The sequence below is a fragment of the Thunnus thynnus genome, chromosome 5 (genome assembly GCF_963924715.1).
Source record: "Thunnus thynnus chromosome 5, fThuThy2.1, whole genome shotgun sequence".
In the NCBI taxonomy this organism is placed as follows: Eukaryota; Metazoa; Chordata; class Actinopteri; order Scombriformes; family Scombridae; genus Thunnus; species Thunnus thynnus.
Genome location: NC_089521.1, coordinates 30,508,639 through 30,522,219, shown reverse-complemented (window position 1 = coordinate 30,522,219; position 13,581 = coordinate 30,508,639). Strand labels below are relative to the sequence as shown.

Below are 13,581 nucleotides of genomic sequence, written 5' to 3'. Positions count from 1 at the left end.
TAATTTGTTTTTTTTTTCCAGTATGAACACACTACAGACTGGAAACCTGCTTAGTATCAGTGTGTAATGTGGATTTGAGACACCGGTGATGTTTGACAGCAAAGACCATTTTATAACTGTCAATAAGGGGAATTATAGGAAGTCCAAATGAGATGAGAGGAAGGATGTTCAGGAGGGAAACGTGGATACAAACTCTTTTAAAAATATACAGTTTGGGGAGAAACGTCTTCAATATGGAATAGTTGTAGTTATTTATCAGACTGAGCTATTTCCACTAAAGGTTTATGATATCAGGTAGCTGTGACATTTAGAATTTATTCAGGGTGAAAAAACAGTATTCAAAGAAAAAAAAATTCGGAGCGGAGTGTGTTAATGTGTCCGCTAGGAGCAGAAATATTCAGATGGAATTAATCTTCTGAAACTAACTAGAGTTCATATTAATTGCGACAAGAAACACGAGTATAAACAAAAGTATTTTGACATGAAAGTTTCTGCTTTTGCATTCAAAAGTTTAGTTAACGAGCTAATGAGTTAACGAGCTGACAAAACATCAGTTAACGCAGGTTTAAATATGAATTATCTGACAAACAAATCCGATAATTCAAACTGTTGCTGCCGTGTGGAGCAGAGAACTGCTGATGTCGGCTTAATCAACTAATCGTTGCTGTCGGACGATATTAAACATGATGATGATGATGATGAATCAAATCTCATGATCAGCAACACGAGTCTTGAGTGTGCCGTTAATCTGACAGATTAGAGCGAGATTTAATTAATCGGCTGAATGTTGTTTAACATCTTGACGGGAGCCTGTTAGTAGAATTAGCAGAGAACAAACATCATCCTGCACATCCAGTCGTCTGGATGGAGGAGTTGTTGTTGTTGTTGTTTATCTGTGTATGTAGTTAGTTTAGAAAGCTGCTTTTGTTATTTTTCACAAATCTATTATTACATCTGTAGTCTGTCAGTGCAACACAGAGTGAACATTTTCATATATGAGTCATTTTTGCCAAATTTCTATTAGTATAAGTTGCTTTAATTCTGTTGTTCCTCACCTACTAATGGAGAAAAATGACATTTGCTATTGGATACAGTTCTTAGAGAATAGTTTCATCTATCAGTTATACAGGCCTGTGTGACTGGTCCATGGTTGAATGTGTTTAAAGGTTTTTGTTGTTTGTCGTCAGGATGGCCAACCTGAGCTACATCAGAAACTTCTGCTTCAGCCACTCCAGTAAAGATGAGCTCAGCTACTGTCTGAGCACGTTTGAGGCTGCAGTGGAGTACATCAACCTGGGGAAGCTGCAGGACACGCACTCCGTGGGTCACACACACACACACACACACACACACACACACACACACACACACACACACATACACACACACACACACAAATAGGACTATTATTATGTCATCACGGTGTTGCATCTCAGCTCGGGAGTGTTTGATGGTACTGAACGTCCTCCGTGTTTTCTTCTTTTGTCCCCTCAGGGCTCAGGTGAGCTGAACGACAAGGCGTTGTTCAAAGAGAGGATGAGTCTGCTGACTCAGAGCACCGCTACGCCCATCCACTGTCTGTTTGAGGTGAGCTGCAGGAAACTGAACCACCAACATCCACCGAACACTTTCACAGTTTTTACCAGACAGTTAACTCCTGGTTAATATTACAGCTGCAGTTACTTACTGTTTTTCAGCAAATTCGCTGGTCCTGTAATTTAGATCAGATCCACAACAATGAATCACCTAGAACTTCCTTGATAAAGATCAAATACTTCATGATTAAATAATGTTATGACGTTATACAAAAAACTAACCATTTCAAATATCATTAATTAACGCCATAAATAATGTTTCATCTCCATCTTTACTGCAAAGAGATCAGTCTTTTACTGCATTATCTTTGACTGATGATCAGTTCCAACATCTTTTTAGGAGAATTATCTACAAATAAAAGATTATGAATTATTGTTTTATTCAAAAATTGCAAAGGAGTTGCAGGACTTTTTTAAGCCCTGAGTAGTGTCTGCAGGCAGCCCCAACAGCTTCCAACAGGATGACAGGCCAACGTGAGGCCAAACACAGAGCAGAAAAACTCTTAAACCATCAGGATTTTGGCAGCTGGACAGTGAGAGGAGGATATTTACAGAGATTTCAGTAAACATATGAAACTGAAACTGCCCCCCCAACCCCACAGCTAAAAGTCAAGTCATATGATGGGCGGGGTCAGCTACTTAACATAATCACTCCCAAGTTAAAAGATGAGTAATCAAAACTATTTAACATCTCATGAGAAAAGAAAAGTGAGAAATTTTGATATAAAAATATTCAAAAATGATTTTTTTTGATTGATAATTAGCACAGAGACACTGGATTAGAAGGTGGAAAATGTATTTCACTGTGTTTAAAAGAGGTGTGTGTTTGTGTGTGTGTGTGTGTGTGCGTGTGTTACAGCACATAGCGAATGGAAACGAGGTGGAGGTCGAACGTCTGCTGAGTGAAGGAGAGAGCGACGAGGACGTTAAGATGTGTCATCCCCTCTGCTCCTGTGACCTCTGTGACCTCCAGCTGTCTGGGTCAGCACACACACACACACATATATGTACACACACACACACACACACAGGGGTATACACGGCACACACTAGGGTACATGAGAAATACAGCGCACTAATGAAGCTGCTTCGACACTCGAGTTTATCATGTTTGTGTGTTTTAGAGGAAATGAGAAACATTTTGCAGAATCTTTTTTTCCAGGAAACCTTCTGGCTTCTATTTTCTTTTCTGCTCATTTTTCTACTCCACATCATTTCCCCTTTTTCTCCATTTTCTGTTGCATCAGAGCTGTGAATCAGGAACAAAAAACTTTTTGCTCTTTCACTTCCCACTTGAACATACTACCCACACACACACACACACATGCAGGGTATTTAGTTTATAAAGTCTGTCTTAAAACAATAATCAGGAGCCCAAATGAACAGTGAAACCTGTTTTTCTTGCTGTAATCATTCCTCCTGTTCATACTGACCATTAGAAGATCCCTTCATAATGACCTTAGAATGGAAGTGCTGTATTCACTTTTCATCAGTCCTTGTATCGGCAGAAATGTATTTAAAAGTTGATCTGAAGCTGATACTAATATAAGCTAATAATCATCTACACAGACTCACAGGGGACGAGTCAAATATTCGACATCACGCTGAGAAAACTGTGACGAGGGTGTGATTTTACAACGTTTTCTCAAAACCTTTACAAAGACAGATCATTCGTTTCTTGTTAATAAATCCCCCCTGAGGGCTCATTTTCTGTAACTGAGATCAGCTGTGAAGTTTCCTCTTTTTGGGTTTTCTTTTGTAGTATTTTGAGTCTCAGTGGGGGGTTTCCATCTTTAATTTACCTGCTGAGCCGTCACTTACAGCTGTAAAGTGACTTTGGTTGTCGTTTTATTTTCCTGTTTCAGACGGTTGAACGACCCGTCCATCGTCACACCGTTCTCCAGAGACGACAGAGGTTACACACCGCTGCACGTTGCCGCTATCTGTGGTGAGCAGCTGCTATAAACACACAGAGGGATAAAACATGAGCTGCTTTAACGATAGGATCTCTATTTATAGATGTAGAAATGATAGACCAACCTGTGTGTGTGTGTGTGTGTGTGTGTGTGTGTGTGTGTGTGTGTGTGTGTGTGTGTGTTTCAGGTCAGGCCCAGCTGATTGACCTGCTGGTGTGTAAAGGAGCACCGGTCAACGCCACAGACTACCACGCCCTCACACCACTACACCTGGCCTGCCAAAAGGGATACCAGGGAGTCACGGTGAACGACACACTCCTCACACACACACGCACACACACACACACTCGTACAGCACAACATTTGTCAGTGTGTGTATACGAAAGAATTATGAAAATAACCTGTATGTACAGAAAAATCATTTAAAACCGAGTTATAAAACATAGAAGAAGTTCAGAAAAATGAATAAATGTTCAGGTTAATTAAGACAAAGATAAACTGAAGGCTATAATACTAGATAATACAACAATAACATGAGTAAAACTTGAATATTTATGTATTAATTGTGTGTTTCTGTCCTTTTAGCTGCTGCTGCTGCACTACAAAGCAAACACGGACGCTCAGGACAACAACGGCAACACACCGCTGCACCTCGCCTGCATGTACGGACACGAAGACGTGAGTCAAACTCTCTTTGTTATTATCACTGTGTCAGAATAGAGAAGAATTTAGTTAATTTATTAGTAGTTGAATCAGTTTCTAGAGGTCTGAAGACTTAAAATATTTCACAAAAAAGAACCAAAGATAAAAGAAAAGGTGACCCCCAGATTTGGAACCAATTTGGATTAATCAACAAATAGAGATTTTATTGATCAGTTGTACTATTTGATTAAGAGATTAGTTGTTAAAATATTACAAATATTTGCAGATTTTCAAATGAGAGGATTTCCTGCTTTTTCTCTTTTTCACATCATCTTAAAATGAAGTATCTTTGGGGTTTTAACTGTTTTTAACGTCGTTCTGGATCTGATGAGATTGATGCTGTAACTAAGATTCATTTTCATAATCAATTAATCTGCCAATTATTTTTTCATCTAATCAATTAATCATTTGCCAACAGTCCCAACCCCAAAAATATTCAATTAACTATAATGAAGGCAGCAAATTTTCAGATTTAAGAAGTTTAATGTTTAATTTTTTATTTGAAAAATGACTTAAAATAGTTGATGATTAATTTTCAAATGATCAGTTAATCAACTAATCATTGCTACTCGAGATGTCATTATTATTGAAATTCTATACACCAAAGATTCTACATATAATCAATATGTCAATCAATAATTAAATTAACTGAGCTGTGAGCCTCGGGGTCAGTTCATCTCTCCAGATGTTTTCTGGTAAGAAGATGTTGTGCTGATGGCGGTCGTGCTGTGTGTGTGTGTGTGTGTGTTTGTGTGTGTGTGTGTGTGTGATGGTGCGTCAGTGTGTGAAGGCTTTGGTTTACTACGACCTCCAAACGTGCCGCCTGGACCTGCAGAACGATAAAGGCGACACGGCGTTGCACATGGCGGCTCGCTGGGGCTACGAGGGAATCATCCAGGTGCTGCTGGAGAACGGAGCGAGCACCGACATCGTCAACAAGAACAAAGACTCTCCTCTGCAGTGTGCGCTCAACTCCAAGGTGAGCGAAACGCACACACGACAGACCATAATACTCCGTAGGATTCAGAAGTTTGTCCCTGAATATACTGAACTTTTCAAACTTCAGGATGCTGCTCTTAGAAACGGCAAGCTCAAAATAAATTTAGCACAGCATCATTTTGGAGTAGCAGCAGTTAAAACAACATAATATTGATTCTATTTCAGATTTACAAAATGAACATAAAGGAGAAATATCTTTATATTTACAGATGAATTTATTACTAGGGATGCACGATATTATCGGCACGTCATCGGCCGATATAAGCTCTAAAATGAAATATCGGCATCGGCCCGAAATGAACATTTTCTGTCGATTATGAGAGGCCGATTTGTCGCCTTCTCCTCCGCCGCATAACTATGCTTCCCTCCATGGACTGTTTCACTCTGACGGTCCCGGTCCTTCCTCCGCAGGCTGCACTTCACTCAGCTGCCCGTCAGACCAGCTGCTTCTTCTAGCGGAGGCTAGCTGGCTGTGCTTCCCTCCACTCATGCTGTGGTTAAAGCTCCGTTAGCCTTTCAGCTAACGTTAGCCCCGGCTCTCCGTGTGGATCCAACCGGAGCACCGGCAACCAGCGTATTAGGTGCATTAGAAAGTCAGTTAACTGTCAAATATGACAAAGAAAAGCATTAAATCCTTAAATTTTAGAAGCTAAAATCAGCTCATTTTTGGCATATTTACTTAAATGAATCTGTAGATTATTTTCTCAATTAATCACTGAATCATTTGGACTATTAAATGTCAAAAAACAGTGAAGTAATTAAGTCTTGTTTTCAGTTTAAAAGGATATAAAACAGAGAAAAGCAGAACATGATGACAGTTTCTGCTTAAAAAAACAAAAACTTTCTGTATTTTTTTTTTTTTTCAATCAACAAATAGATGAATCCAGATGTTTTCATAGTGGGAGCTCGGCCTCTCCGGGGGGGTCTAAACAGTTTCAGGGAAGCCTCAGTGAATTGAAGTGAAAAAATATTACATTAATCAAAAGGAAATCACATAGAAGAGCAATTCTAGAGGAGGAATTTTACTGGTTTTACCACTTTCTCAGAGTTAGAAACTAATAAATGTATTTGATGTAGTCTGAAGTCTAACAGCAATATCTCGGCTCAACTGTTGATGATATCAAATAACATAATCATGATCCCAAAGGCATCCAGGAATCGAGTAAGCCAGTAAACTAAGGGGGGGTGAGAGGCGCCTTTTTCCAAGCTTTGTCTGAGTGGAGGCCTGCAGTCTCAGACTTGGATTAATCACTTTGTTGTTGCAGCTTTCCAGCAGTGCAGCAGTCGGACTCTCATACTGTCACCGTCAGTCTTTGAAGCTGTTTGCTGCGTCTCATCATGAGCAGTAAAGTTTGTAAAATGTGGGAACTGAGCGACATTAAAGAAAAAAAAACAGAAATCAAAGCGACGTCTGCTCCGTCTCAACCGACATTGTTTTCATGTTTCAGAGCTCTGTAGTTAATCTGATAAGCTGCTGTTGTTTCCAGGAACAGAAAGTGTCGGAGCAGTCGTGGGAACAGAGCTGCCTGATCCTCTTACGCAGGATTCATCCCTGCACAGACCAGGATGGTCCGGATCTGACCTCAGATCAGCTGGAATGATTGTAACAGATGCTGAAACATCTTCTCTCCTCCAGCAGCCTCCTGCCTGAAAATATGTTCTTTTTGGTGTCAGGCACATAAACTGTTTATATACTGTTCATACATGTGTTTTTGTTTTTTTTCCTGTAGATCCTCATGTTGTTGCAGTCGACTCAGAACGGCCGTCAGCGCACAGGCAGCGGAGTCGATGTGAGTCTGATCTACTGTCATGTCTTTATCAGAGAGACCATCAAGCAACCTGTCAGAGTCAGAGGTCAGAGGTCACAGACTCCAGACCTCAGATACAAAGACGTTTGTCCCTAAAATGATCAACAGGTGCTAAATAAAGAGTTAAATCACAGCATTCAGAATATAAATTAATGACCATTTTTAGTAGTTAAAAACTAAATTCTCCTTGGAGATACTAAAGTTTTCTTCTAATACAACTTCTTCTTCGGTGTGTTCAGCTATTTCCTGACTTCCACCACAAAATTTCAAGTGTTTTTATGTCGAACCAGCCAGTCATGATGAAAGAGATGCTTCTTGGTTTTATGTTTTTCTAAATAATCCGATAGAAAATGTTATAATCTGATGCAACAGAGCAGCATATAAAGTGAAAGAAACGTCTATTTTTATGGAAACAAGGTGCAAGATCAGGTTTTTACTCCAGTAATGTTATTTCCCACTAGTTTAATTCAGATCTACGACTGTGTGTCGCTCAGTATGAACAGTACTGCAGTTTTTGGATGTCTAGCATTTATGCAAAAAACTCTGCATGTGAAAAATGTTTTTTTATTTAATGATTTTGAGTTTTGTGTCTCTAAAAAGCTAAAATGGAAAAATACATTTTTTTTCTTCCCTCTCTCTCCCTCCTCCTCCTCCTCATACTCCTCCTCCTCCTCTCAGTCTCCCAGTCGCTCCCCTCAGGCCTCAGACTGCAGCAGCCGTCGCTCCTCCATCTCCAGCACCTCCTCTCTAGGCTCCGAGGCCAAACCGGAGGGAGAACGGGTCCGACACAGAGAGGTAACCGACCGCAAAACACACCGAGAACAACAAGCTGATAGTACAGGAAACACTTTATATTAACCTTTCTAACCTTCTCACCTCAAAACCAACTGAATACAAATACAACTGCATATCAGAAACTAGAAGAGCAGTTTAGTTTAGTAGTAGTAGTAGCAGTAGTAGTAGTAGTAGTAGCAGTAGTAGTAGTAGTAGTAGCAGTAGTAGTAGTAGTACTGAGCTCCATGTGTGGTCTGTCCCTCCGTTCTTCTGTGGTTTTAACGCAGACACATTTCATTAAACTACAGAAAAAGAAGCTTTAGAATCAATAGGCTGATGCTGTTTCCATGGCGACTGACGCTGTCCGTGTTTGTGTGATTGACAGGTGGAGAAGCTGCTGCGTGCCGTTGCAGACGGTGATGTTGAGATGGTGAGAACAAACATTTTCTCTGTCTGAGCATCCTGAGGAGGAGAACGTGATTCGTTAATCAGTGCTGTTTTTATCTGTGTGTGTGTGTGTGTGTGTGTGTGTGTGTGTGTGTTTCAGGTGCGTTACCTGTTGGAGTGGATGGATGAGGACGAGGAGGACGAAGGAGATATTAGGTCTGAGGCTCTGCTCTGCCACCCGCTGTGTCAGTGTCCCAACTGCGCTCCCACTCAGAAGGTCTGAAATGTGACAGAAACTAAACCTAAACTGAGGTGGAAGTAATTATATATATATATAAAATTTTATATATATATATATATATATATATATATATATAATTATAACAGGTCTTTATTTCACTTCCTCCGTGTTGATCTGCTGTGTTGATTAATTTAGACTCGTGTCAGATGCTCCACTTTGCCTTTTTCCCAAAACAATGTTAAGCTACCATAGATGAAAGTCAACACTTTCTCCAGAATTTACACATTTAAAGTCTTGGAGCCTTTTTTCATAAGGAGACATATCATGTTTTTTTATATTCTGTATGATGTCGGATGTTAAACATGCTAAAAGTTCTAAAACTTGAGGTGAACGTGTGTAAAACCGCTGCCTTCAAGTCAAGAGTCAGGGCTTCAGTCTGCCCTGACTGCTCCATTTGTTATCTCTACTTCCTCATCGTCAGATTGTTTCACACACGCCCACAAATGGATGTCCGTTCTCTAATCGTCATTGCTAAGGTTGTTCTGTGGGTTGTTTTCTATATATTACTCAAACCAACAGTGAAAATGATCTACTAACAAGTATTGTGTGTGCATCCGAAGCCTGATATATTTTATTCCTCTGTGCCGTAGACCTCTGTTGTCCAAAAACTATTAAAAATTAATGAGCCACTTTGCTGCACTGGGTGTCAAGATAAAACTTTCATCAGTATAGCTTGTCAAGGATTTGCTGATCAAGACTCAAACTTCAAAAAATCTTGTAAGGATATAAGCGACAACCAAAGAGCTGATGGAAAAATGGTGTCAAGCGTCAGGCTGAATCAAAAAGAGGATTTCAGTAAAAACGTTGCTCTCTCTCATCCTCCGTGTGTCCTGCAGCTGTCCGTCCTGCAGGCCGGAGCTCTCGGCGTTAACAGCTGTAACGCCGACGGTTTCACGCCGCTCCACGTCGCTGCCCTGCACGGCCACTCGGCGCTGGTCGCCCTGCTGATCCGCCACGGAGCCAACGTCAACGCCCGCACCAACCAGAACGCAACGCCGCTTCACCTGGCTAGCCAGAACAGCCACGTCCAGGTAGGAGCAAAGCAGGATGGGTAGTGGTACAAATTATTTAATGTATTAATTGATCATACAGAGCAGCAACACTCTGATACTCTGATGAAGAAGGTTTTATTGTGTTTATGGTCAAGTTATTGCTGTTAATGGAATAAAAATGGTCTTTTTGCCTACATGTCATCTGTGACTGTTGATCTTATTGTAATTCAGTCATTCATGATAATAAACACTTAATAGACACTTAGGAATCACCATCATTTCATCATCACTGACAGCTGCAGTGTAACTTTAATGATGATACTTTTCCTTTAAGAACCCTTAATTAGCATTTACATACACAGCACCAGTCAAACGTCTGGACTGTATATATAAGCAGTATATAAAGAGTTAATTCATTGTTTTTTTACACTATAAGAAGTTATAAACAGGACATTTTAAGTGTTTATTAATGTTCACTATTTGTCAACAATTATAACTTCTCATATGTTATATCATGTGTTTTACCATATTGTCGTTGATTTTCTGTTTATACAGCAGCCTCCTCATATTAGTGCCTGCAATCATATAATTATAATATTATATTATAAATAAGTATATCTGCTAATAACTACATTATAGTGTGTTATAAAGCATTTATTATATGTTTATATACTGATTATATATGCTAAATAGGGGGCAAGTAAAGTGTTACCACTTTATATATATATATATATATATATATATATAATATACACATGATATAACATATGAGAATATATCCTATATACGTAAAGGTGAAGCTTTGCATAGTGTGATTTTTTTAGCAATAAATAGTATTCATGCTATAGAAACTGCACTTTTGCAGCTTTCTATGTAATTTATAGACTTTACACATTGAATGCAGACACTGATGTGTGTTCGGTAGCAGAGAGGAAATGATTTTGATGGGCCAGTGACTTTATTGAGACGTCTGTTCATTTTGAATATTAAACTGTTGTAAGAGAAGATATGGATCAAACTATTGATTATATATTTCATATCACAATGTTGACACATATTGTGATGTTGTACGTTTTCTATTGAGAAACTGTTTGGATAAAAAAAAATTAGACAGGAATGTTTGATTTTAACTTATCCAGGAAATTAAAGCACTTTATCACATTGATGCTTAAGTGATGTAAAAATTGAATATTGAATAAATCAGTTCTACTTATTAGTTTGCATCATTGCCCTGAATATCCTCATATAACCAGACATATTAAAGACATATCTGCCTCAGTGTAAACAGTATAGGAAAGTAAATCTGTTATATCAGAGACATCTAATCTAAATCTGATACTAATCTGTAGACAATGGTTCCTGGATGACAGCAGAGTCAGCGCTGAGGTGACAGCTGTAATTAAACACTGCTGTGTTACACTATTGTGTCATGTTAGTGATAAAAATTAAAAAAGATTACGGGAGAGTGTGATGTAGAAGTGGGTCAACCACACTGCTGGTCATTTCTCTACAGTCAGCAAGTCTGCTTCATGTTTGTGAGGAGGTTTAACAGCAACACCTGCTGGCAAGAAGTCAGCAGCACAGGAGAAAAGATTTTAAGGATCAGAGTCCACGACAAAAGGCTTTTATCTGTTCAGAGGTTTTTGTCTTCAGTAGGAACCAAAGGGCTCAGAGTTTTGAGAGATGGACTGATGTGTTGTTGGTTTTGGTCTTTTCATAGAAATGTGTTCATGAGAAGAAGAATATAGGATTACACCAGCTCTTATCTTTTAAAACGTAGATGATATTTACTGTGTTTTACTTTGAATTTACTTCATATCAACAACAACAATCTGACTCAACAGTTTTTGGGTAGAAGCTAAAAAAACAATGACCTCAGCTTGTCATAAAATATGTGAAAACACATAATATCCTTCACATAAAGAAGTGACTGTGTGTGTTTTAGGTGGTGAGGTTTCTGCTGGAGTGCAACGCCAAACTCAATAAGAAGGATCACTACGGCAACACACCTCTGATACACGCCTGTCTCCGTGGAAACCTGGAGACAGCCACCACCCTGTTACAGGTAAACACACACACACACAGTCTCTCATGAATCCGGCAGACAGGATGTAGTTTCTAGAAGATCATTTTTTTAATAAAAACATGATTTTGTGTGTGCAGAGTAACGCGTTGGTGAACGTAGTGAACCATCAGGGGAACACGGCGCTCCATGAGGCGGTGCGAGGCGGACACCAGACGCTGGTGGAGCTGCTGCTGAGGGGCGGAGCCTCAGCCGGCGTCAGGAACAAGAGGCAGAGGACGCCGCTGGACTGCGCCTACGAACTGGGTGGCAAGGCGAGTGTTAAACACACACTACAGGGACAGTGAAGCTCTGGAATATGTATATATATGATTATATGTATATAACCAGCAGAATATCTGCAGGTCTTGAGAAGTCTTTGAAAGCAGTTCCCTCAAACAATTAAATAATAAAAAACAATTAAAAAGTTATAATCCTCCACATCTCAGGGTGTTTGAGAAGATGGAGAGAAAGGCAGCGTATCATATCTGTGACTGAATCCTGGACTTCACCGCACTGATTCTACTAACCTGTTAATACTTGTATGCTGTATTATAACTAATATCTATATTATAATGCTGTAATTTCATCTGAAACTGTTTTTTTGTAAGGTTTGTGGCATTTAAGAGGCTAAAAATGTTTATCAGAGTGAAGATATTGAACATGGAAACCCAATGTTTTGGGTTTGAGTCGAACCTAAAATCTTTATCACATGACATCCACCGTCCACACTTATACTGTTCATTGTGTTGCACAATAGAAAAATGTGTTATTTGTTGTCAAGTATGATGTTATTACCAGTAATGATAACGGCAAGAACATATTTATATGTGTTTACATCTCACTGACATGTTTAAATGTTGTTTTTGGTTACAGGAAACTTACTAACTAACTAACTAACTTGTTTGTGTTTGCTTCTGCAGAACACTGAGATCCTGAGAGCTCTGCAGAAAGCGTCAGGACTTTCCCCCGATGCTGAACCAATCAAACTCCTCTCTGTGCCCAAAGGAGCTCTGGGTAACAAACTGCAAATACACCATCTGTTTAGTTTAGTCGAGTCAGCCGCTAGGAGTAATAGGGCCCCTTTGTGGACTTGATGAAGTGTAATTAATTTATATGATCCCTTGTTGTCACTGCAGCTCATTCGTTCGTCCAGCGTCTGAGGCTGCAGGATCACACCAACGGCAGGAGGCAGAAACTGGCTCAATCCATCAACAGGTACAGCTACAGTCAACCAAAATCTACATAAATCTTTCTTGTTCTTGGTTAAGTAATCAAATTAACTGTGTTTTTGTTTTTATTCAGGATTCAGCAGATGAAGAAAGGTTCCTCTGGTCCTCCTCCCAGATGTTCACCAAACCTCAACCAGGTACGCTGGCAACATGGATCTAGAAATAGCAACGATGGTCCAGACTTGTGTATATTTCATCAACTATGGGATTAAATTTTATACAGACATTGATGTTCCTCAGAGGATGAATCCTACTGACTTTGGTGATTCTCTGACTTTTCCTGTAGCGCCACCAGCAGGTCAGTTCATCAGGATTCCTCTAGAATAATGACTGATGACTTCCTGTCGGTATAATTTGTACTGAGATTAAAGGGGAACGTCGACTATTTTACACATGAAGATCTGTATGACGTTCACATGTCATGGCCTCTGAAAAACGTTGTATGGTGTCCTCTGTCTGCGTTGCTAAGTAACCAGATCACTCAGAGAAACCAGGTTACGTAGGTAATCCGAGAACGTGTGTGCATGTACGTTGTACATTTCATCTCGTTCACTTGTAGCATCTCCTCTCACCTAGAATATATTTTACATATTTTTGATTGTAACAAGTTTGTAAATTTCTTTCTTTCTCTTTTTATATTACTTAGGATTAAATTTTCCTTTATTTTTGTGTATATTTTATACTGTTATGCACCACAACACCAAGGAAAATTCCTTGTATGTGTGAACCTTCTTGGCAATAAACCTGTTTGTGATTCTGATGTTCTGATGTAACCTGTTTACTGTAAATCTGCGTATACATGCAGCAGTAACT

At 39.4% G+C, this 13,581-nt stretch overlaps 1 protein-coding gene across 1 annotated transcript in view; it reads left to right on the top strand.

Moving 5' to 3' along the window:
• The window catches only part of ankrd27 (ankyrin repeat domain 27 (VPS9 domain)), a 43,103-nt gene that overhangs the window by 24,445 nt on the left and 5,077 nt on the right, over window positions 1-13,581 (top strand). The window contains exons 11-27 of the mRNA XM_067590673.1: window positions 1,188-1,320; window positions 1,495-1,587; window positions 2,455-2,576; window positions 3,461-3,543; window positions 3,699-3,814; window positions 4,097-4,189; window positions 4,995-5,192; window positions 6,943-7,002; window positions 7,699-7,815; window positions 8,180-8,224; window positions 8,342-8,458; window positions 9,319-9,513; window positions 11,420-11,539; window positions 11,638-11,811; window positions 12,460-12,553; window positions 12,676-12,754; window positions 12,842-12,905. Of these exons, the coding sequence (XP_067446774.1) occupies window positions 1,188-1,320; window positions 1,495-1,587; window positions 2,455-2,576; window positions 3,461-3,543; window positions 3,699-3,814; window positions 4,097-4,189; window positions 4,995-5,192; window positions 6,943-7,002; window positions 7,699-7,815; window positions 8,180-8,224; window positions 8,342-8,458; window positions 9,319-9,513; window positions 11,420-11,539; window positions 11,638-11,811; window positions 12,460-12,553; window positions 12,676-12,754; window positions 12,842-12,905 (1,903 nt within the window). The remainder of the gene's footprint in view (window positions 1-1,187; window positions 1,321-1,494; window positions 1,588-2,454; window positions 2,577-3,460; window positions 3,544-3,698; window positions 3,815-4,096; window positions 4,190-4,994; window positions 5,193-6,942; window positions 7,003-7,698; window positions 7,816-8,179; window positions 8,225-8,341; window positions 8,459-9,318; window positions 9,514-11,419; window positions 11,540-11,637; window positions 11,812-12,459; window positions 12,554-12,675; window positions 12,755-12,841; window positions 12,906-13,581) is intronic.